The sequence below is a fragment of the Pinus tabuliformis genome, chromosome 2_2, assembly GCF_031772625.1.
Source record: "Pinus tabuliformis cultivar Carrire ecotype Pingquan chromosome 2_2, CPIR1, whole genome shotgun sequence".
Taxonomy (NCBI): Eukaryota; Viridiplantae; Streptophyta; class Pinopsida; order Pinales; family Pinaceae; genus Pinus; species Pinus tabuliformis.
The window spans coordinates 334621913-334647305 of NC_142300.1; the positions used below are offsets into that span (position 1 = coordinate 334621913).

A 25393-nucleotide genomic window follows, 5' to 3' on the forward strand; every position below is an offset into this window, starting at 1 on the left:
ATGAAGAAGACACAGTAAAGATTGCAGAGAGAGAAGTTGAATCCTTTGTGTGTGAAGCAAATCTAGAGCATATAGATTCTCAAAAACTCCACTATAACATGGATGGTGAAGATGATGGTGAATCCCACTAGGATGAGACACATGTGGATGATAAATACAAAGTGAGTTGTTAATTGGTGAATCTAGCAATAGACCTTGTTGATGATGGTAAGATTATAGTTGATGATGACTTCTTTGCATTAGAGGTTGAGACATTTAAGTTTGAGAATAACAAAGAGAGTTTTTCATATGAAGTAATGGTTTGCAAAGCTAAGAGTGCATCTCTCATGAATTGAGAAACAACTAATGAATTTGGTGAAGTTGAAATTGTTAATGACCACATGCATGCTTAGATATCCTGCCATAGAGTGGATGAAAATTATGTTAATGACATTTGTGGTCTATTTTTTGAAACATGGACTACTCGTGGCAATATGGAAAGTTCCATGTTTGGTGAAGAATTGAAGGTTGAAGCTACCATTGTAACAACAAGTTATGAAGCAAAATTTAGAATTTCTCATGAAGTAATGTGTGTTCCAACAATAATTATCGATTTCAAAGAAGATGAAAATGAAGTGATTCAACAGTTTTTTATGACAATATCCACTGACTGCATAATAGTGGAAGATAGTCTTAATGCAGTTGAAGAAGCAGAGAAGGAAGAGGAAGAGGATAAAGGCCTCACTGCAAAGCATAATGAAGATGTTTTTAACATTGATTTTGAGTGTACAAGTAAACATGATAGTAGTCCAACTAAAAGAGAAGATGAAGAAAAAGATGTAGGAAAGGAAATGGAAGTTTCTGAAGACGAAGAAGAAATCATTGAAATAATCTTTCGGTGATGGAGCCAAGAAGAGATCAGATTCTACTATCAAGAAATATGGTAGAAAGAAGATCAGGAATATGAAGCACAAGAAGTAGAAGGAAGAACAAATTTTGAAGATGAAGAGTTGTGGAAACAGCCCATGAGTGAACAAATCTTTGAAGAGGAAGATGTAGAAGACAAGATTATAAAAAAATATAAGAGAAGTAAAAGAAAAATTGTAGCAATAACAAGTGAAGAAATATGGAACTTACAACAAGAAAGCATAGTTTAGAATGAAGCAATTTCGAGGGTATAGAATTTGGAAAAAACAAAAAACAAAATCCAACATTGTAAAAGTTTTGAGTCATTGTAAGCCTACTTGAGACTTAGACCATCAGTTCAAGTTATGATTAAGTCAATTTTTATTGTAAACCTGGCACACATAGTTGACTCAAGATTAAGTTAGGTTGAGTCATACCATCATAACCAAGGGGGAGGGTTAGAAATAGTAATTACTTCCATGTGTAGATATAGAAATATCCAAGTCAAGTGATGCGTGAAGAGTTGAGTTAAGTTGAGTGGAGTCGATTTTGCATGAAGTAGTCAGACGAAGAAAAGTCAAGTCTAGTTAGAGTTTGCATGATTCCATATTTAGTAAGTTTGGTGTTTATATATTTGTGGTTGGGTCATTATAATGTGTGAAAGAAAAGAACATCAAATCGAGTGGATGCGTGTATAAGAGAATCAATATTTATGTTTAATGGAGTAATTGAGCAACAACTCACGTTTTTAACTGTGTATTTTGTGCTTTCCTCCTCTACCTTTCTAACATTGAATGCAGGGCCATTGAGAAGTCAAATTGCTTCAACACTCATGGAGATGATTACCCATGCAACATCTCCATTAATTTGTACTTGATAGCCTTCAGAGTGGTAGAGATCCTGCTTTCTCATATACCAAACTTTGACTAGATATGGTGGCTCTTTATGGTCATTGTGGTCAAGTAATTCACCTATTCTACCATCAGACATGGCCTCGGTATCGCCAAAGTAGCATGCTTGTCCATCAATTAACTCTACTCCCTAATCTACTTTTCCCCGCACATCTCTTCTCTCAATTTCACTTTTCACAATGCATTTCAAATTTCGTCTAAATTAATATATATCACAGATTTCAAAGCTACCTGTAATATGTCTAGATGTTCTTTACAGATGGGACACTTTAGAGGGAGTCTCACGAAATCCACTATTGGTATAGTAACTAAAGCTAAGAATAATATGGAATACATTCCAAGCTCTCGATAACATTGCATTTTCTTACTCCTATTCCCTCATTCTCATAAAAATTTAGGTACTATATAGTTATACAATATCACCATATCCCTGTTCCCTAATTTTTTAATACATCAGTGGCTTCATGGTAACAAATGTGAGGAGATAACTCAATTGAAATGAAGCTCAGGGCACAACAAAATTGTTGAGAGCAGAGAATAAGATGATGAAGAAAGCAACGTTACTGGGTGTGGCAACAACAACGGTGTTCTACATTCTATGTGGTTGCATGGGCTACACAACTTTTGTTGACAATGCACCAGGAAACCTAACGCGAGGCTTTGGTTTTCACAATCCCTTTTGGTTGATTGACATTGCCAACATTGTAGTTGTCATCCACTTAGTCGGTACATATAAAGTAACTATAACAGTTAATGTTAAAGCTTAGATCCCACGTATCCATTTTCATTCCATTGTAGATTTTGAAAATATTCTAGAATTTGATAAAAATGAGTAACTTCAATTGTTTAAGGTTACTCCCATCCATCAAATTTCAAAATATTCTTAAAATATGTACTTTCTGCAATCCTATCAAAATGTACAATTAATAATCTCAATAATGATCTCAATTTTTAGCTATTGAGACTAAAATTGATACTTTTATGCATATAACGGAGCATGTCAATTGCTACTTTTTTGCACATAAATGAGTTTTTCTACATGTTGATGTTATCAGCTATATGATCATGTTACAACTTGTGTTTGTTATGCCAATGCATTAATGAGTGACCAATGTTGATGTATTTTAACGTTTATCTTTTCCTTCTCATATTTATTTCCAACCATTGTTTGCAGTTACTGAAGGGTGCGCCCGCAAAAATTACCCATGCATTCACTTCATTAATAATCAGTACGTTCTGTTGATACCTTTATATGGGCCATATAAGGTGAATCTTTTCAGGTTGCTGTGGAGGACAGGTTTTGTGGTGATCACCACATTGATTTCCATGTTGCTTACATTCTTAAACAATGTTCTATGACTTCTAGGCACATTGTCATTCTGGCCATTGACATTGTACTTTTCGGTGAGCATGTATATATCAAAAAACAAGATTCGGAGTTGGTCTTCTAGGTGGGTTCTTTTGCAAATATTGAGGTGGATTTTGTATGGTTATTTCAATGCTAGCTGCCAATGGATCTAGAGTGGTTATTGCTAAAGCTTTAAAAGCATACAAGCCCTTCCATACAACATAATGAGTAACGATAAACTATGGGGCAGCCAGTGAGCAGACTTTGTCAATATGTAAAAACATGCATGAAAGATACTACTTTTCTCTCTCATGAATAAAGACAATTGTAAGTTGCAATTAGAATTCAGATTATGTAGTTGTGCCACTTTTGTTGTCTTCTTAATTCAAGGATTATCATTTCATTGCTCAAGGTAAAGCGAGGGTAAATATTCATGGTTAAGAATATTGTTACATGTTTTTTAAAATGTATATATGTTTAAATCTTATATTAATCTATTTTATAGTTAATAACAATAATAACTTAAAATAAAATTATAATTTAAATAATTTTTATGATTTTTTTAATCTGGGTAATGTGACCAGGTAAATATTTTGATGTTTATCGACGTTTACCAACCATTTGATTTATATAAATGTGTTAGTATTACTCATAATCAAAATGTGCAATGATCAATTAATCATTTAAAAATAATTAGTATCAATAAAGCTAATATTCTTCAACCTATTTTTTAAATAGAAATTCCCATCATTAATTAAGTACTATCCACTCATCTTTCCAAATGGTTTTGGATTTATAAAATATAAGAAAAACACTATACGTTGGAATACCACAAGAGTTCATGTATCTTTTCAAAGAAAAGTTTTAAAATGCATTCAAGAAGTACCTTCTCTTCCCTTAGAGGACGGTTTTATGAGAATGATTCCATGCTAAGTATATCCTAAATCCTTAAATCAATTGCGCAAATAATTATTGTGTAAGACATCCTCTAATAGTTTTAGTGTGCCTCAAAACTCCTATATATAATTATAAATTTATATGAAGTAGCTATAGCTTAAGGAATCACATGGTGCAAGCTATAACACATTATATATGTAAGAAAAAATAGGGATTTAAAATAATCATTTTAATAGCTATATATATACTTACTAATTTTTGTGCTACATGGAGATTTATTTTAACAAATTAATTTGTTGTAGGAAAACCTGAAATTGATGTGAGCACTATCTTGAAATATGAAATTATATTAAAAAAGGACATATATTACTCACTCACGAGGGTATGGAGCAACATCGTGATTGTAACATTTTTAGTAGTGCTCCATGGACCACCTTTGGAGACTATCCATCGTTATTATTTATCATGTTGAATACTTTTTTTTAAGAAATGAGTGGAATTTATAAGCTTATTTCCTTCCATAATGAATTGTTTGTTTTAATTATTTTTTTAGCAAAATATATTTTGAATTTAATTGTTGTAAATTCAACATTGGATCCATTAATTGTTAATTATAATTTTTATTGGAATATTGTGGGTTTTAACATTCTCTGTGTCGAATTTGACTTTTATAAACATTTTCGTATATATTATGTAATCAGATCACAAAGTAGAAGAAAAAATAGATCAATGATTTGAAACTAAGTTTCTTTAAAGGGAACCTCCTTTACATCACATAAATGAATAATTCTTGGATGATTCAAATGAAAAGACTTCTTTAGTATATATAAGAGTCTAAGGAGTCACAATATAATAAGAGTCTACATAACAATAATAATGTAAGAGAACAACAATAACAATAGTGGGCTTCTATGGGGCACAACAATAATAATATGGGGGATACATGGGCACAACGATAACAATAAGGAGGCTACACTAACAATAAAAATAAGGGGGCTACACCAGTATTATAGGGACCTAACAAGCCCCTCTCATTAAAAAAAGTGTTGTCCTCAACATTTGAGTAGTTATGGATGCTTCTGTATAAAATTATCATCCTCCCATGTGGAATCTTCAGTGGGTAAGTTCTTCCACTTAATGAGATACTATGAAATTGATCAGTTTTGTAGTTTTCAAGTTCTTGTTTCGTGAATACTTCAAGCTCCAATATGATTTTTCCTTCCTCATCAAGTTCTAGCAATATTGTTTGAACTGGGAACTTGACACTGATAACCTTCTTTAAACATGAAACATAGAAAACTGGGTGTACTTGGGAAGATGCAGGCAACTCTAATTTGTATGCCATAGTACTAATATTTTGCAACGCCTTGTAAGGACCCAATAAGGACCATAGTACTTGGGTGATAATTTCTTATCCTTCTTAGCTTGTTTGAGGAACATTTGATTGTATGGTTGTAGCCATAAAATACCCAATCGCCTACGTTAAAACTTATTTCACTGTGATGTTGATTTCACTGTGATGTTGATTTGCCTATTGTTTCATTTGATTTTGCACCAAAATGGGGTTATCCTTTAAGAGTTAGATAGCTTATTTTTTATGCTCGTTGTGATCTTCCACTACTTGAAACTTAGAATTTTCTCTTAAAGATGATGTGATGGACGGTGGATGATATCCATAAAGTTCAATAAATGGGGTCATTTTTTCTCTAGTATGGAAGGAAGCGTTATACCACCATTCAGCCATAGGTAACCACTTGACCCATTGTGTTTGTTTATTAGATACAAGGCAACAAATATATCCTTCCAAACATTTATTCGCTATCTCAGTTTTCTCGTCGAATTGAGGACGATAAGATGAGTTGTGAGCTAATTGAGTACCAAGACAAGATAATAATTCAATCCAAAAACTTCCAGTGAAAATAAGATCTTTGTCACTCACAATAATCTTTGGGTTTCCATGTAATTTTTGAATTGTTTCCATAAATGCAGTAAAAACTATATTGGCTTTAAAAGGATGAGATAATGCACAAAACTGTGCATACTTTGTAAGTATATCAACTACCACCATGATGACACACTTTCCTTCGCACGTGGGTAAACCTGTGATAAAATCCATTGATACCTCCTCCTAACGTTGACTTGGAATGGCTAAAGGCTGTAACAAACCTGGGGTCCTAATTGTCTCAACTTTATTTTATTGGCAAACCAAACATTCTACCACAAACTTTCGAATATCATATTTAAGGCCATCCCAAAAAATTCCTTCTCGACCCTATGGTAAGTTTTTAAAATTCCTAATTGAATTCCTAAAGGAGATGTATGCAATTCCAAAATAATCTTTTATTTGAGTTGGGAATTCTTATATAGATATAAGTGATCTTTGTACCATAATGAGTCATTTTTCCAAATAAAAGTATCAAATGTACCAGGATCTTGTTGCAACTTTTGAATGAGTGTCCACACCTCTTCATCATTCTTCCATTCCTCCCTTGCTTCAGTTATCTATTCAGGTTGGATAATAGAAATGGCATAGAGAAATTCTTCCACATCTTCATCCCTTCTTGAGAGTGCATCTACAACAACATTTTTCTTCCCTTTCTTGTAGATGATTTCAAAGTCATAACCTAACATCTTAGTGACCCATTTTTGCTACTCCTATGAACATAATCTTTGTTCTAAGAAGCATTTAAGACTATCATGGTTTGTTTTTACCTTGAAGTGTTTTCCCATTAGGTATGGGCACCATGACTTTAGGGAATGTAGTATTGACAACATTTCCTTCTCATAAATAGGTTTGTGTAAATACTTTCCCTTAATTGGATGACTTTCAAAAGCAATGGGTATTCCTTCTTGCATTAAAATGACACCAATTCCATTTCTCGAGGCATCACATTCCACCATAAAGGTTTTTGTGAAGTCTAGAGTAGCTAAAACCGGAGCTTGGCACATTTTCTCTTTAAGATGTTCAAATGACTTAGTTGCTTCTAGAGTCCAAAAAAATGCATCTTTCTTTAGTAATGTTGTTAATGGTGCTGTTATTTTTCCATAATTCTTAACAAACTTGTGATAATACACTATTAACTCGAGAAATCCTCGAAAATGCTTTAGGGTTGTGGGTATTTTCCATTCTTTGATGGATTTAATTTTGTTAGGATCTACCTTAACACTCTCATGAGATACAATATGACCCAAATATTTCACCTCTTATACCCCAAAGAAATATTTGGAGGTTTTTGAATACAATTGTTTCCCCTTCAATATTTTTATCACCCTGTCAACATATTGAAGATGATCCTTCTAAGGCTTCTTGTAGATTAGTATATCATCAAAAAATACTAACACAGATTTTCTAAGGAAGGGTTTGAAAATGGAATTCATCAAACCTTGAAATGTGGAAGGTGCATTAGTAAGGCCAAAAGGCATGACCAAACATTCATAATGACCTTCATGAGTTCTGAATGTTGTTTTTAGAATGTCTTTAGTCTTCATTCTAATTTGATGATATCCTGAATAAAGACCCAACTTGATGAAGAAAATTTCTCCATGTAACTCATCAATGACAAGAATGGGAAATTTATCTTTAATAGTGAGATTGTTGAGTTCCCTATAATCCATACACATATGCCATGATCCATCCTTCTTGTGTACCAATACTACTGGAGCAGAGAAAGAACTTTGGCTAGGTTGAATTATACCATCCTATAGAATTTTTGTAACCATACATTCAATTTCACTTTTTTTGGCATATGGATATCTGTAAGCTTTGATGTTTGTACGAACGCTTCCTAGAATCAATTGAATAGCATGATCATGATCAAAAATAGGTGGGATTCCTTTGGGAGTCTCAAATACATTGGAATGATTGTCTAATATTCTTTGGAGATATGGAGAAACAAATGATTTGGATGTTTGAACATCTAGTAAGCATAATTATGTAATTATTCCTTGTTGTTCTTTCTTTATAATATGTGTCATTCCATTAGACATGATTATCTTCCATGTTTTCCCCATGATTCCCCTTAATTCAATTTCATTTGCTTCCCAAGAAAATTTCAAGAAAAGTTCTTGAAAAGTAAAAGTTATCATCCCCAAGGATTGTAACCATTGGAATCCTAATACAACATCAATACTACTCATTGGAATGGAAAGCATTGGACTATTCAATACATATTCCCCCATGGTTAGATTGATATTATGGAACTTCCTTGAGCAATTTATAGTTCCTCCATTTGCAACCATCACTTGGCACTCTAGTGTTGGGTATAGAAAGAAATCGAATTCCTTGACTATCTTACAATGAATAACATTATGGGTACTATCTAAATTTATCAATACTATTACCATTTTTTTTCTTAATATATCCTTTTATCTTGAGAGTTTGAGGAGTGGCAATTCCTGCCAATGCATTACAAGATATGGTCTTATTCATTTCTTCTTTATCCGAGGTTGGTTCTTGGTGTATATCCTCTTCTTTTGATGTTTATTGTTCCTTTTCAACCTTCTCTTCACAATCTATGTAAAGTAATTTCTTCTCAGCACACTTATGACCCTCAGTGTATTTTCTATCACAACTGTAAAAAATCCCTTTTTCTCATTTTTCCTCCAGGTGTTGTGGTGTCAACGTTGTAGGTTGTGGGAGGCTAGGAGAAACAACACTTCCATATTTATAGTTGTGAGTGTTAGACTTCCTTGTTGCCATAATTTTTCTTTCAATTTTTCTTTCCACCTTGAATGCCTTCTCCAATGAATTAGGTTCCCAAATGTGAACCTTATGTTGGATGTTATCCTTTAAAATTCCTATGAAGACATCAATCCTATGCTCCTCTAGAATATCATTTACCTTAATATTCAATATTTTAAGTCCTCAATGTGCTCCACCATTGAACCCTTTTGTTTGAGATTTATCAATGGGCTAAAGAAGGTATTGTTCTTTGTATCCTCATAATGTGCTACCAATTATTGTGTAAAAATTGTCCAAGTGACAATTAGTTTACGAGAAAAAAGGCATCGATACCACACAAACTAATTTTTTTCTAAATATAAAGACACAATGTATAACTTTTGTGTGTGCGATACATCATGTAGATCAAATAATTGCTCCATCTATAGTATCCATGTTACTAGATCCTTGCCATCAAACTTCTTTATATCGATATTTGGAATGTGGTTAGTCTTCAACCCACTATTGGAGTCTCTAAAATCATAATTTGTATTCCTTTTTTCCTCATCATGGTTTTGATGGAGTACCTTGTCACTATTAGGAAGCCTTTGTTGCAACAACTTTGTCAAACCTTCCTTCAAACCTTCCATGTCTACTTTTAAACCTTCCATGTCCCCTTTTAAACCATCCATGTCCCCTTTTAAACCATCCATGACCCCTTTTATTTTCTTTTAGAAACCATCCATCTTTGCATTCAATTCATTTTTGGTTGCTTTTTTGTGAGAGTGAAATTTGTTGCGCTTGGTCCTGTAACTTTGATATATCATGTTTCATTTCTTCCTCTTCTTCATGCGTCATAGTAGAGTTTTCTGGTTTCTTATTGGGTGTATCCATTTTTTGTTATGAGGCGTGTTGGAACTAAATAATTATATTTATGCTTCAAAGTGCCCTTTGAATCACTTCAAACTTATTTTTCAAATAATAGTTATGCAATTAAAATATACACACTTTTTTTCTTGTTTTTTGGATCTTAATCTTGAAACTGTTGTATCTCTGTAATTTCAGCTCTCTAAGGTCTGAAATTTCGTCTTGCGGTAGTCCTTTGAGTCTTATTTCCATTACCACAAGTCAGAATGAGATTGGATTCTTCAAGGTCAAGTTATTCTCATTCTCCCACGATGACATGATTATGGATTGGTTCAGTAGAACAAACTTGTATGAAATTCCACATGTCACTGTTTCAACCTCCATCCTTGAAAATAATACACGACAAACTATTTTCCATTAAATTTCAATTAGTTCTTACAAAATTCAAATTCGATGCTCGCAGAAAAATTTATGACGATTTTCCCTAGGTCACATGTTTGAGACAGAATTCTGGAGAATGCAAAAACCCTAACTTCTTCAGACCATATCTCAGAAAATATAGTGAACAAAGAGTTAAAATTTTTACATGAAGTTCACCAAGATTTCAGCTCCACATGGCTGAAATTTAATTTTTTGAAGCCTCGTAGAAAAAAAATATAGCGAAAATTCCAAGATGACCTATTTGAAGCAGTGAAACCTTAAAGTCCAAAGCTCTCAAACTAAATGTTATGTAACTAGATCACAAAAAAAGAAAGAAAATATAGGTCAACGACTTGAAAGTAAGTCTCTTCAAGGGGGAAACCTCTTTTACATCACATAAATAAATAATTCTTGGATGATTCAAATGAAAATACCTTCTTGGTATATATGGGAGTCTAAGGAGTCACAATATAATTAGAGTCTACATAACAATAAAAATGTAAGGGGACAACAATAATAATAGTGGTCTTCTATGGGGCACAACAATAACAATATAGGGGATACATGGGCACAAAAATAACGATAAGGGGGATACACTAGTATTATAGGGACCTAATAGTATAATTAAGAATCCCAACATAATATCTTATTGCTGGAGGAAATTGTGTTTTAATATAGTCAAATTATTGATGTGGAAAATCCAATTATGTCGTGATCATGGTACCAAAATGTATGAATTATTTATCTAATTATAATCACACATTTTAATGCTTTAATCAATACCATATTTAGAGCAAATATGCATTAATGCTTAAAAAGGATTAATTAAATATTTATGCTTTAATTAATAATTACTATTAATAATTATAATATTAATATTTAATTAATTTTTATTATTGTCGAAAATTGAAATTTGAGGAGAAGGGATAATGGGCCAGAGTTTTGAGAGATGGGTCTGACGTGAACCGCCATACCAATCCCACCAAATTTAATGTTGAACCCTTATGGACGGGAAAGGTTGCTATGATTAGATTTGGTTACTAATGCAACTACCAGTGTCATCCTAATTTGTCCCTTGTCGTGAATCAAAAGGGTAATGTGAAAAGGAAGTCAATGCGGGGGGGGAAGAGTTCCCTCTCAAAAATTCCTACGACATAGCATGACAACTTAAATATGTTGTCCAATTGTAGACAAGGGAATCGAATTTGGATTTCTAGGGAATTGTGTGGAAGATCCAGCACTAGGAAAATTCACGAACATTATTCACTTACACTGGACCACTTCTTAGTCTTCGGATTTCTATGGTGTTTCCAAGTTGGGCACAAAGTAAGATTGACTAAACATATTGGGTGCTTGCTGAGGTTGAAAAACCATTGGTGCTTATTGTGGCTGAGAAACCGTCGGTGCTTGTATCAGGCTGTGAAACCACTTGTACAATGAGTCACTGGTGCTTGCGGTTCGTTGAGAAACCATTAGTGCTTGCTACAACTAAGAAACCACTAGTGCTTTCTAGATACTTATAAACCACTTGCAAGTGATATCATTCTCTTAGCTCAATTGGTGTATGGTCTAGTGAATTTTAACTCTGAGACTCTGGACCTAACATGGGGGTAGCAAGTTACGAGATAGATTAATGTAACTAGCCTACGGTTGGGAAGATAATGTGAAGCCCTTCTCTAGGAACCATCACAAATTAACTTATACAGATAAGTAACTTGGTATAAGTATTTATTGTGAATTCCACTCTCATTTATATACATTTCTGTGTGAAATTTACTAGGATGCTTAATTTTCTATCTCTATATGTTAAACGGATCACAAGTAGAGGTGTTATAGTATATGAATGCACATGAATTGAATATTCGAACTTTAAACATGCATTGATGAAGTATAATAATGCAAAATTTATACCTTCCACCCTAATGCATGTTGTTAAAACGATCTATTGAAAGAATGTCAAGTTATATATATATATATATATATATATATATTTGTTGGAACTCAAACTTTGTGGTTCACAACAATTCCTTTTAAACAATTACATGTATCCACTTAATTTTGCGCTTTACTGAGATGGTATTTGTGAACTTCTCAAGGGAAAAAAAAAAAACACTTGCATATTAAAAATATACATATTCACCCACATAATCATGCAATTGTTGAGACAGAATTCAAGCTTCATCATAATTCGTATATCATATTTAGGCTCTAATATACACATATGTATAGTCTAGAAGTGGGAGAATCAGATTGAAGCCATAAATTTTGTCTTTTTTATTCGCCTTTAAAAACTCGCTAACAACGTCTCCCTTTTGAATTATGCCATACCAAATTAGCATTGTTATTCATATTTAAAAATGTGTTAATGAAGTCGCCCACAAGAATTATGCAATGCCAAATTATTATGACCAAAATGGCATGAATAGTCTCACAATAATGGATTAATCAACATAAATAGTCTAGCCCGGGCCACTTACGACATGCCCAAATAATTCGACGAGTACTAGCATCTTATATGTAAATCACTTAATACTCATACAAACCACTTATGTATTTCATTTGATGGAATAATTGGCATGTGTATACGTATAGCTTGGGACCCCCTGACCCTTGATGAGGATGAGGCAAATCCCATATATATCCAACCATCAGTGTTGTTTGATGGTAAAAACGTTTTGTAATGACTTGGGACCCTCAACCCCTAATGGGAAATGAGGTGGGCCCCCTGCCTATTTGGTGGTCGACGTTGGATTAGTGGTAGGGAATTTTGTTAGTGCTCAGACCCTCAACCCCTGATGGGGCGATGGGGTGGGTCCACCTTATTATCAAACCTCCCGAGTGCTAGTTTGGTGGCAATATGTTTCATCAAGGCTCAGATTCATGACCCCTGATGGGGTGTTGGGTAGGTCCACCCTAATATCTAAACCACCAAACCTTGGGCTTAGACCTCCCCATGTTGATTTGTGTAACCGCTAGTATGGTCGAAGACAGAGTATGGTGAGGGGGTGATCCACTAGTGACTCAATTGTAGGCCTCATGGAGATATGGGATGGCACAATAGCATTGATGCAGGGGGCGTGGGTTTTTTGGATAATCTGTTTGACACATATAATATGTGGTTGAATGATTTTAATACAATCTATTTGATTATATGTCACGACATGACATGCGATGTGGATTTGATGCATGTAGTTTGTTAGTGTATAATTGAGCTGCGAGGCTCATTCTACAACCCAGTATGAGGGGACGTGTAAGTTTGTCCATCCGTCCGTGCCCTTTTAAAATAAAAATAAAAAATAAAAATTATGTTCTATATAGAAAAATAATGTTTCCTATAATTAAAAAAAATGAATATGTTGTAAAGTAATTAGAAGTGAAAAAAAGTGTGAATTGGATGTTTAAATCTTATACTTTCAAAAATATTTCAACAAGAGATTTAAATAAACTATTTGAAGATATATGTTAACTAATTTATGTTGATATCAACTTCATATATATCTATATATAGGAAAAAGATAAGTTTTTATGGTTAAAATGTTTATTTGGTCTTACATATACTCTATTTAGCATTCAAAAATATAATTTAAACAATGAAAAATAACACATTGTATTGTGTACTCTAAAAAAAATTGCACGTGAAGAAATTTGATCCCTCTCGGCTCATATTAGATCCATACTTAAGATGGATCTATGCTAGTATATGTCGAGATATTTGATACATAGAAAGTGTTTATATATAACATGTTACATGGATTTAATTCCTGCGGTTTGTTTACATGTTTTGGATTCAATATTTGTGAATTTTTTGGTATAATATGTATGATGTGGATTTAATGTCGGTAATGTGTTTTATGTGACATGGATTTAATTCCAGTGTTTTGATTACCTATTTACTCTATATGGCGTGGACATAATACCTATGATGTGTGTGTGTGTGTACTCAATAAGTCTCAAAAAGATGTGGTAGAATTGTTGCCTCACAAGGTGACCAAATAAAAAAGAGAAACCACGCAGGTACCATGTGACTTGCAAGTTTTGATATGGCCAACATTAACAAGACCATTTTTTCTCATAAGTGTAACTTTTAATTCGGGTCTCAGATTAACAAAAACATTTACATTGTCAAAAGGCTCACACCAAGTTGGACATGATGACAACATTAGTGTCTATTTCCACAATTTTTTAGAAATGGGGAATTTATATGTTCCCAATTTTTTTGGAAAACATTGGAAATCAAGTTTAAGGTGATAATAACACCTTCCAATACCTCATTAATATAAGGGGGTGGTAGGTAGTGTTACGAAGTGGCATTAGAGCCCAAGTTCAACACTTGGACTAAATGGGCCTTGAAAAAAGAAATTCACAGACAAAATTTAAATATATCTGAACAATTACACTTATAATTAATATGAATGAATACTCTTGTTGGCATGTTGACATGTTTTGTAGAATTTTGGTTAACATAAAATCTAAATAAGCCTCAAGTTTGATATGATGAATTGACGTATTTATGTCATATTTAACTTATGATTACGTGTGTGTAACAACACATAAGGTAGCACACGTCCCAACCATAAAGTAAAGGATGAGCAATAGGATGGTGCAATATAGTATAGACAGAGCCCAATAAGATCAAGAGGAAGAATTTGTTTGGAAGAGGGTGGAGGAAAATTCCCCCCTACTAGATGGACACCCTTTGAAGCTTGAATGCTGAGTTAAGAAGTTGCAAAGAAAATAACACAAGAATCGCCAAGGTGTAGGAGAAACAAGTAAAAGCGAAAGTGATGATTTTCCAAAGTCTCAGAATTAGAAACGAAGAAACAATTCAAAGTTGGTGCCATCTAGTTGAACAAATGAAAATCTAGGCAAAGCCCAGCTGAGATAGAGAGGCACGGATTTGAAGCTAATAAAGTATAAGAGAATAAATAAAAAGGGCACAAGAAACATAAAGAAGATACTACGAGAGGAGAAACTCCATAGAACACTCCAAAGCCAAGACCATACAACCTTGATCATTTGTCAAGGACTGCAACTAGAAGAGATTGTTGATAAGGAAGGAGTGGCAAAATCAAAACACTGAATGAGTTGAAGAATTCGAAACTCCCCACCTTTGATGGAGAGAATAATAAAGTTGAAGAGGTGAAAGTCTGGTTTTTGGGCATTAAGAAATACTTTAGGGTACATGATTACTTTGAAAACATGAAAGTTAGGGTAGAAATTTTCAACTTAAAAGTTAAGGTTGATATATGGTGGCAAGGAATTAAACAATGTTAAAGATAATAGAGAAAATAAGATGTCATGGAATGAGTTTGAAAAGTATTTATGGGAGAAGTACATGTCGAAAATGTACTATGATATCAAGATCAATGAATTTCATGAGCTCAAGTTCTGTTAGCTTACTGTTGATAAGTACACAAGTTTTTTCTTAGAACTACTGAGGTATGTACCTTATATCAAGGATGAAAAAGTAAAGATTCAAAGGTACCTCAATGGGTTACCTCAAACATTTAGAAATAGGATTGAGTTTAGCGAACCCAAAAAATTAAAGGGTACTATCTGGAAAAACAGTTACTATTATGAACAATCCAAACATAAGAATGAGAACCAGATTTATTGGAAGAAGAAAGATCAGAACAATTTCAATGGGAAAGGAACAAAACCCTTATGGAATAAGAAAATGGGGAAGGGAGGAAAATTCATCACTCCTTCTAGAGGTGAATTCTTTTGGAAATATCCCACTAACAAAGAGAAATCCTATAAGTGATTAAAAGAAGAAGTTGAGGGGTACAAGAAACTTCAATGTTGGACATGTGGAGGAAACCACTAGCAAATGAATTGCCTTCAACCACAACAAAAAAATGACAAAAGGTTATACAAGGTAGAATAGGAAATGATAGTGAGAAATGTGGCTCTGAGAATGACTCAAATTTACATAACATTAGACAACCAACAAGTGTATCATTAGGCCTCAGTCATCAAGGTGGAAGGTAAGATCATTAACCAATTAGTTTCATGAAGGGGATGTTTGAAGAGGAGGAAAATTTCCATCGACGATAATTGGTCTCTTTGGAAACATTTTCTTAGTAATCATACAAAGGAATTTTCCCCTAAGATTGCATAGCATAGTGTATATCTTGAAGATGTTCTTGGGTAGAAATTTTGGAAAATTGATGCCAAGAATCATCCAAAAGCAAGCATTTTTTCCATCCTTTACTTCCTAAAAGCAGTCTTCTTGTACTAAATGTTTTCCTTTAGAAGTTAGATTCCAAATAGATGATCCTGTTGAAAAGATAGTTGTGTGGATGCGTTGTTCATTAGGAATGTGGTTGATGTATTTAATGGACCATATTTTCTTCCATCTATGCTGACCTTCTTGCAGCTAGTGCCACCAAAGTTTTTCTCCTAGGACAGTGTTTGGAGTTTCTAGATCTTAGAGGCCCAATCCTCTTGATTTTTTGATCAGACATAATTTCTCCCAAGAAACTAGTGCCCATTTTTTCTCTTTCTTCACTCCTCCCCATAATAAATTTCACTGATGGAATTTGATTTGATGAAGGATTATTTTGGGCACTGTAAGGGTGGAGAGAATATACATGGGTAAGACATGTATGACACATTTAATGAGGTTGGTTAAGCCAAATATGCTAAGTACGCAAAGAAATTGGGAGCTAAAGCGGCACCTAAATAGGTAGTGGGTAAGGTGCTTTTCTTCAAGCCCAAGAGATTAATGAGATGACATCGAATAGGAGGGGGATTATTGAAGATCTCGAACTTTTGTGAATTTATTTCCATGCCTAAGGTTGTCATAAAATCATGCAAGCATTTTTGAAAGGCTAATGCTTCTCAGAGAGTTGGAACACCCATGAGCATTGTACCATCCACAAATTGTTGGTGCAAATATTTCTCATTAGATTGGTGAAGCATAGACCCTTGATGGCACCAATAGTAACATCTTGTTTTAGGGCTTGTCCCAAGCATTTGACTGCGAGGATGAAGATAAAAGGGGAAAGAGGATTGCCTTGACAAATTCCTCTAGAAGGGTTGAAGGCCTTAGAGGGAGAGACATTAACTAAGATATAGAAGAAGGCGAGGGAGATAAGGGAAAAAATCTAGGTGATTCAGTCTTCCAAGAAACCAAACTCTCTAAGAATTTGGAAAATGTAGACCAACTTAATTTATCAAAATCCTTAGATAAATCAAGCTTGATGAGCATACCTACTTTTTTGAATGATGAAGGGAATGAACCAACTTTTAGGCCACTATTATCCCATCTAAATTTTGTTTTCCTTCAAAATAACATGTTTTCTTCAAAGAGATGAGTGGTAGAAGGGGATTCAAACAATTGGAAATGAGTTTAGAGATAACTTTGTAGATAATGTTGCAAAGGACAATAGAATGAAAATGACTAGGGTACTCTAAATTTGCCTTTTTATTCGCAAGAGTAAGAAGAGTAGCATTGAGGGTTGGTAGGACAACTTTTGTTAATCAAGACTCCTCCACAACTCTCCAAACATCCTCTTTTATGAATGACCCACATGTTTAATAAAAATAAAAGGTAAAGCCATTAATCCCTGGTGCTTTATTTTTGGGCATTTCAAAGATGGATGCTTCTACTTCATCTATCGTAGTGGGATGAAGTAGAGACTCATTTTTCTCTTGACTGACTAAGGCAGGAATGTAGCTAGTGATTTTGTTGATGGCTTTGTGTTTGGAGGCGGAAGACTTCGACAAGAGATGTTGGTAATAGGAAACAAACTTAGCTTAAATATTGACATGCTTTAAGAGCATAATGCCTGCTAATTTTTTTTGGAGGAGATTTTATTTCTACTTCTATGATTAAGCATTTAGGGATGGAAGAATTTATAATTTTCATCACCTTCTTTGGGCCATCTGATGCATGATTTCTAACAACAGTGAACTCCTCCTGTTTTCTTCGATCTTCAAGATGAGTGATGAGAGTTGCTTCCTTTGTTGCAAGGTCCTATAATCTACAATATGTGATGATTTGTTGTTTTATTTCTTGCATGCATTCTTCAAGAGCTCCCTAAGCTTTAATGATGTTCCCAAATTCATTCTTATTCCATATTTTTATGCAAATTTTGAGAGTTTTTGCTAAAAATAATTCATGGGAAAACTTGGATTTGAAGGAGCTTATGTCCACCATGTTTTTGGCCTTGTCTAGGAAGGATAGGTCCGAGAGCCAAAAACTCTCAAAACAAAATGGTCGAGCATAGGTTGGGTTTTGATGTCAATACTTAGACAAATGGGTCGATCATCAAAGCCTCTGTAAGGAAGGATGGAGTCTTCTAGAAAGATACATTTTCCGTGAAATTTTAGAAATAAGGATGTGATCTAGTCTGGAGGCAACCTAGTGATTTCCTTTATGTCGGTTGTTCCAGGTGAAAGTTCCATTGATGGTATTGAGATCCACTAGTTTTAGGACATGCAAGGCCTCTTTGAGTGATCTTCCTCTTGATCAAACCCTCAAATACCTCCCTTGTTCTTAGAGAGGTATTTTATCAAATTAAAGTCTCCCCAATTATTTGTGGGAGATCATTCAACATCCAAGCTAGTCTCTTTAGAAAGAGGCAGAAGTATGATATTTCACTAGAAATGTGTGTTCAAGAGACGTTGCACATATATCTAGCTTGATCTGAACTTAAAATTCTGAATTTCGCTACTAAACTCTATTATTTTACCAATAATCTGTGAGAAAAACATCTTCAAGATACAAACATATAACTAGACATCCTACTTGATCGTTTGCATCAATAGCCAAAAGCAATAGAAAGATAATTAATATAATAAAAAATCAATACTTTTAATTTAAAATAATATATATATATATATATATATATATATATATATATATATATATATATATATATTAAATCATATATTGCAAAATACCTTAAATGTCGACAAGTAAAAAATAAGCATGAATATTCAATGGTGTTAAAACCTTTTCCACTTACCATCAAAATGAAAAGTAACATGATATTAATCAATTTTATCTCAAGTTTACCAAAAACAATGAACATGATATTACTATGATGATAATTGATTAAGAAAACAAATAAAATATAAACTAATATATTTAATAAATAAAATATAATTATTTTTGAAAATAATAATAAATATAACTTAAGCTCCAAGGGTTAGCTCACTTGGTCCAAAACAATGCCTCGCCCTTCGGGAGGTCACAGGGTCCATTCTGTCCGAAGCCCTTGGGGTTAGGCCTTGCTAGTGGGCGCGGGGCTAGATTCCCTTCGGGGTCGATCAGCCCAAATTTTTTCGTGGACATAGTGACCACCTGTTGACCAAGCCCAGATTTTTCCCTAGACATAACGACCACCGTTGACCAAAGTTTCCGTGAACTACAACAAAAATAATAATAATAATAAATATAAATATAAATATTTATTAAAATATTAATGAAGATAATAAATATAAATATAATTATTTATTAAAATATTAATGAAGATAAAAATCGCAATACACACAAATTTTATCCTCTCTCATATTCTCCCAATTTAAAAAAAAAAAAGCCATCTTACATGATTTCAAATATATTATTTTGTGTAATGTTTTCATATTTTGTTTATTGTTTTCAGAATATTTTAACATTTTTGAGATTGAAAATAAGATTTTAATGATTAATGAAAGATATGGGATAAGAGACGATGCAATGCTTTTCGATGATGTATGAGCGTAACTTGTAAGTGACTCAATGATATGATATAAAAAGTGATGTAATACATTTCAATGGTATAAGAAATGACTCAATCTCCGAAAGGTATAGTGATCGTGTATTTTTAAATATATGTAAGGTGAATATATATATATATATAAAATTTATTTTACAAATCTTTTTTATATCATTTAAATTTATATTGTATTTTTTATTTTTATTTTGACATAATTTAAAAATATTATTTTTTTTCACTAAAATTTTATCATATAATTTTTAACTAAATGTTAATATTTTATTATTTAAATTACATTTTAAAATATAAATATAAATCCATCTTCTAATATAAGTATATTAACAATTTTAAATTTTAAATTCATCCATTTTTAATTATTTAATAATTAGAAATTTACTTTAAAAAACTAAAATAAAATGTCACATAAAACATAGACATAGCTTAAATACACTATTTTTTTCACCGAAAATTTCAAAAAAAAAACCACTTCTTACCAATCTTTTCTTCCTCTCTGAACATGTTGTTTCTAATCTTTTCTCCGTACTTGTACATGTTGTTTGTTTAGCACCGTGATAGTGTAGTTTAATTAAATCAGAAAAATTACCTGAAAAATTATGGAAATTCCAGTCATATTTAAAAAAAATATGACATAACCATCCTTCGGTAATGCATGGGTAATTATCTGTGAACCAATGTACCCATAAAACATGTGAGCCCCTAAATTTTGTAAAGTTTTTTTAAGTTTTTTTTAGTACGGATAATCGAATGTAAATACAAATTCAATTAACTAAAACGACTGAAACCATGTGGCTCACAAATTTAACATATGCACATACATGAGCCTTCGGAATGTGCCAACAATATGAGAAGGGTGGAAATTCTTGAATTATTGGCACCTTATCCCACTTTATTGCTAGGCCACTGGTGCACTGTATCTCAAATTAAATTAAATGGGCACGATGAATGTTGTAATTAAACAATTGATAATGTTTGGCCTCTCAAAAAGAGAATAGAATTATGGGTGTGATGGGATGGGAATCGATTGATTACTTTTTGAAATTGAAATAGACACATGCATATTATATTTTCTCTTTGGATAAAGGTTAGGTTTTGTTCGACATGATCAGATCTTTGGATAAAGGTATGGTGTTGTCTCTCATAATTAAATTTGACACATGTTTTTGTGATATTTTTATATAGATCTATTTATTTTAACAAATTGTAAATATTGAAGTGCTGGTTTTTAATAGCAAATAAAGTTGGAATTTCATTTTAGTTTATTACTCTCAGATTTGATTGTTCATCATTGGATTATAATTATCATCACTGGATTTGATTGCGCATCAGTATATCATATTGGTGGATATTTTTAATACCCATTAGTCTATCATAATCATTGATAGATGATATTGATCTCATTTATGTGTTAAATAATCATTAACAAAGGTATTTAGTGTAGATAAAATAGCCAATTTTTTTTATTAGAGAATTATAGAAATAGAGGAAGAAAAAAAGCGAATACGGCATTTTACAAAGAAAAGATAAAAATGTGTGATGGTTACATTAATAACTTGTTATGCATTGTTTACCCTTTTGATGTCACCTCGCGTTTTCGAATTCTGTCATATGTGGACATAGGCGCAGAAGAGTGTATGCATTTATGGAGTTGTGGGAGCAACATACAGATGTAAGTTACACAAACAAACGAGAGTATTGTATGTCCTTTTATGGAGTTGTGACAGTGACTCGTCGGTGATAAGTCACCAACCAGAATGAATGTGCGTGTCTATGGTGACTGTCAATTCTCCGGCCAAACTTTGGCTGTCTTTGCCTAATTAACATATTTCTACCGGAATACACCTATAAATCTCCGTGTCCCGCGCGCGTCTTAAGTAAAGAGTTCCACTTGTTCCTTGCTCTGCTCTTGCTTTCTATGAGCGCCCGAGAGCAACATTTGGGAGATTTTCAGAACTGAGATTTTCTTGCTCCTTTATCTTTCTAAACATTATTAAATATTATTACTGAGGGTGGAGAGGTTTGTTACGATGGCTCAGAATGACGCTCCCCGTTTCCACCTGCAATTAGAATTGCAAGGCAATATCGCGGACGTTTCGATAGATGCTGATCAACTAGAGAATGGAAAAGCTTCAGATCACAAGGACTTTGACGACGATGGCCGCATGAAACGCAAAGGTATTATTCTGCATAATGTTTGTCACCAACTGCAAGGTCTTTGCACGAAGGGTTTTGCAGTATATTATATATATATATATATATATATATATATATATATTTATGATTCAACTTCTGATGTAGTGTTGCATTCATTTAATGCAGGCACAATATGGACAGCAAGTGCGCATATTATCACAGCAGTCATAGGGTCTGGAGTGCTGTCATTGGCATGGGCAACAGCTCAATTAGGATGGATTGCCGGACCCGCAGCCATGCTTGCCTTCTCCTTTGTCACATATTATACGTCCTGCCTGCTTTCGGACTGCTACAGGTCTCCGGATCCAGTCACGGGAAAGCGAAATTATACTTATATTGATGCTGTGAGAGCCAATCTAGGTATGACTACAGGCTCCCTCCTGTAAATAAAAGTTTGAAACTTGGTGTCAGGTCGTATGTTGTCTAATTCCTCTCCACATCAGAATCGTTTCTCTGTAATGCCATTATCTATTTTAATTTCTAAAGTATAGTGAACCACATAATTTTTTTTACCACATACAGTACTAGATTGTTACAATGAACCAAATAAAAGAAAAAACTTTGAAATTTGGTGTTGAATATGCCTCTTTATATACTTTGAATTCTGATTTGTTCCCCTACTGTTTCTAATCAGATGGCTTCCAGGCCCGGATATGCGGTTTCGCTCAGTATGCTAACCTATTCGGAACTGCAATTGGCTATACAATAGCTGCATCCATCAGTATGACGTGAGTGAGTTAGTTGCAGTCTGGGTGGATTACAAAATTTTCCCATAATTGTGTTCACCAATTATACAAGTTTTGACTTATTTGTTTCTGAATTTTATGTCACAGCGCAATTCAGAGGTCCAATTGCTTCAGCGCTAATGGACATGATGACCCATGCCACGTGTCCAGCAATCCATATATGATAGCCTTTGGAGTAGTAGAGATTCTACTTTCTCAGATACCCGACTTTGACCAAATATCGTGGCTCTCTATACTTGCTGCAGTCATGTCATTCACCTATTCTACCATCGGACTTGGCCTCGGTATCGCCAAAGTAGCAGGTCTGTCCATCAATTGATAATTATACTCTTCACTTTAACTTTCACCCACTCACTCATCACTGCTTTCCACTGTGATGTTCGCAACACACACATTTCAAATTTCATGGGATGTCACAGTTTTCTGATCTTCCTTGCAATACGTGACTCTGGATGTGTTTCAGAGGTGGGACACTTTAGGGGGAGCCTCACAGGAGCCGCCATTGGTACAGTAACTAAAGCTGATACAACATGGAATACGCTCCAAGCTCTGGGGAACATTGCATTTGCTTACTCCTATTCCATGATTCTCATAGAAATTCAGGTACTGTTTACTTATATAATATCACCATAGCCCCTGTAAATTTACATCAGTGGCTTCATGGCAACAAATGTGAGGAGCTAACTCAATTGAAATGACGCGCAGGACACAATAAAATCGCCTCCAGCAGAGAACAAGACGATGAAGAAAGCAACCCTAGTGGGCGTGGTGACCACAACGGTGTTCTACATGCTGTGTGGTTGCATGGGCTACGCAGCTTTTGGGCACAACGCACCAGGCAACCTATTGACAGGCTTTGGCTTTTACAATCCCTTTTGGTTGATTGACATTGCCAACGCTGCCATTGTCATCCACTTGGTCGGTGCATATCAAGTAAGTATAAGCATTAGTGCTCAGCTTAATTCACAGTTATTTTGGTAGATATTCTCAATTCGGTCTACTCATCTGACATCTAACTTAGAAGCCTTCGGCTTAATTTAATGTTTTTTCATAGATATTCTAAAATATTAGTAACTGGGTAAGTTTAGAACTCATCTGATACTATTTCTATTATTACCATTAATACTGTAACCCCATGGATGCCTAATTATGCCCCTTCTACATATTGTGGAATTTGAACCTAAAATCCATTGATACATAATATTTCATTTTTAGAGATTTTGCCATTTGAATTGCCCCTAAAACTTCCCACAGATCCATCTTAACCCGTAGCCAAAACTTCAAATTATTCAAGGTAACAATCCCAACAATAATTTTAATGTTTTTGGCCATTGAACTTGAAATTGCTAGCTCCAGAATTTGAGGCTTCCCTGCACATAACTTATAATCAAGTTTTACTACACGCAGAATTTGATCATGTTGCATCTGCTGAACTTGAATCAGTGTTTATCATGTCAAATATTGACATATTGTACTACTGTTGGCCTCTTCCTTTGTAGGTTTACTGCCAACCATTGTTTGCATTTATTGAAAGCTGGGCCAGCAAAACTTGGCAAGACAGTGACTTCATCAACCATCACTACATGGTGCCAATACCTTTGTATCCAGGGGCTTATTATAAGGTGAATCTGTTCAGGCTGGTGTGGAGGACAGCCTTTGTTGTGAGCACCACATTAATTTCCATGCTGCTTCCATTCTTCAACAATGTTGTGGGGCTTCTGGGCGCAGTGGCGTTCTGGCCATTGACAGTATACTTTCCAGTGGCGATGTACATAGCACAGAATAAGATACGGCGGTGGTCTTCTAGGTGGGTTGCTATGCAAATATTGAGTGTTGTCTGCCTCGCTGTTTCCATAGCAGCTGCCACTGGATCCATAGTGGGTGTTGTTAAAGCTTTAAAAGCGTACAAGCCCTTCCGGACAACGTATTGAATCCCGCAACAAATTATCGAGCAGTCCGCGAACGGGCTTTGGAGTTCTGTGAAAACATGCAAGGAAACTGCTGCTGTAACTTCCTCACCAATTTGATCCAAGTCGGCAGCTTTAGAAAAAGAACTTTCAATTTACATGTCATGACAAACACGGTCTGTTTACATATAATCACGAACCAATTTCAAACACGGTCCGTTTACTCAAACCCCTAATGATGACTTTTAGCAGTGTTGTACACAACTACAAAGTGTTTTTTCAATATTATGATTAAGGAAATAAAATCTATTTGGGTACGCCCATCAAAATTTGACATTTGGTGTTTTGAAGGCCTTTTATATATATACATATATATATATCATTTGGGTGTTTTGATGGCGTGTATATATAGATATGACAATTGGTGTTTTGATGGCCTTTTAAAACATACATATATGATTTTATTGTCATAGATTTGGTCATGCAAGAATTTTAACTAAATATTTTTAATGTGATTTTATTGCGATAGACTTTGTCATGCACAATTTTTAAATATGATTTTGATATAATTAAAAATATTCGATCTTATATAAAAATAATTTTAATTTTTTTTTTTTAATTTATATAATAAATTAAAATTTCAATTAATGAAATTAATATTAAAAACTATATTCACAAATTAAAGATAACTTTTATTATTTAGATTATAATATTATCATAAATTTTCATTTTTATTATTTAGATTATAATATTGTCATAATTTCTTTACGTTCATTAATAATTATTTTATATTATATTGGGTTGGGTTAAAAAAAAAAATATGTGTCAACTTTT

At 33.7% G+C, this 25393-nt stretch overlaps 1 protein-coding gene and 1 pseudogene across 1 annotated transcript; both read left to right on the top strand.

Moving 5' to 3' along the window:
* Nucleotides 1-566: 566 nt before the first annotated feature.
* On the top strand, nucleotides 567-3369 carry LOC149192646 (amino acid permease 2-like; annotated as a pseudogene).
* An 18226-nt stretch (nucleotides 3370-21595) lies between these two features.
* On the top strand, nucleotides 21596-24868 carry LOC149192647 (amino acid permease 3-like). The gene is made up of 7 exons (XM_089406430.1): nucleotides 21596-21888; nucleotides 22033-22266; nucleotides 22541-22634; nucleotides 22740-22954; nucleotides 23116-23255; nucleotides 23358-23585; nucleotides 24152-24868. Exons 1-7 carry the CDS (start codon nucleotides 21741-21743, stop codon nucleotides 24581-24583), a joined length of 1491 nt encoding a protein of 496 aa, XP_089262556.1. The 5' UTR covers nucleotides 21596-21740; the 3' UTR covers nucleotides 24584-24868.
* The last annotated feature ends 525 nt before the right edge of the window (nucleotides 24869-25393 follow it).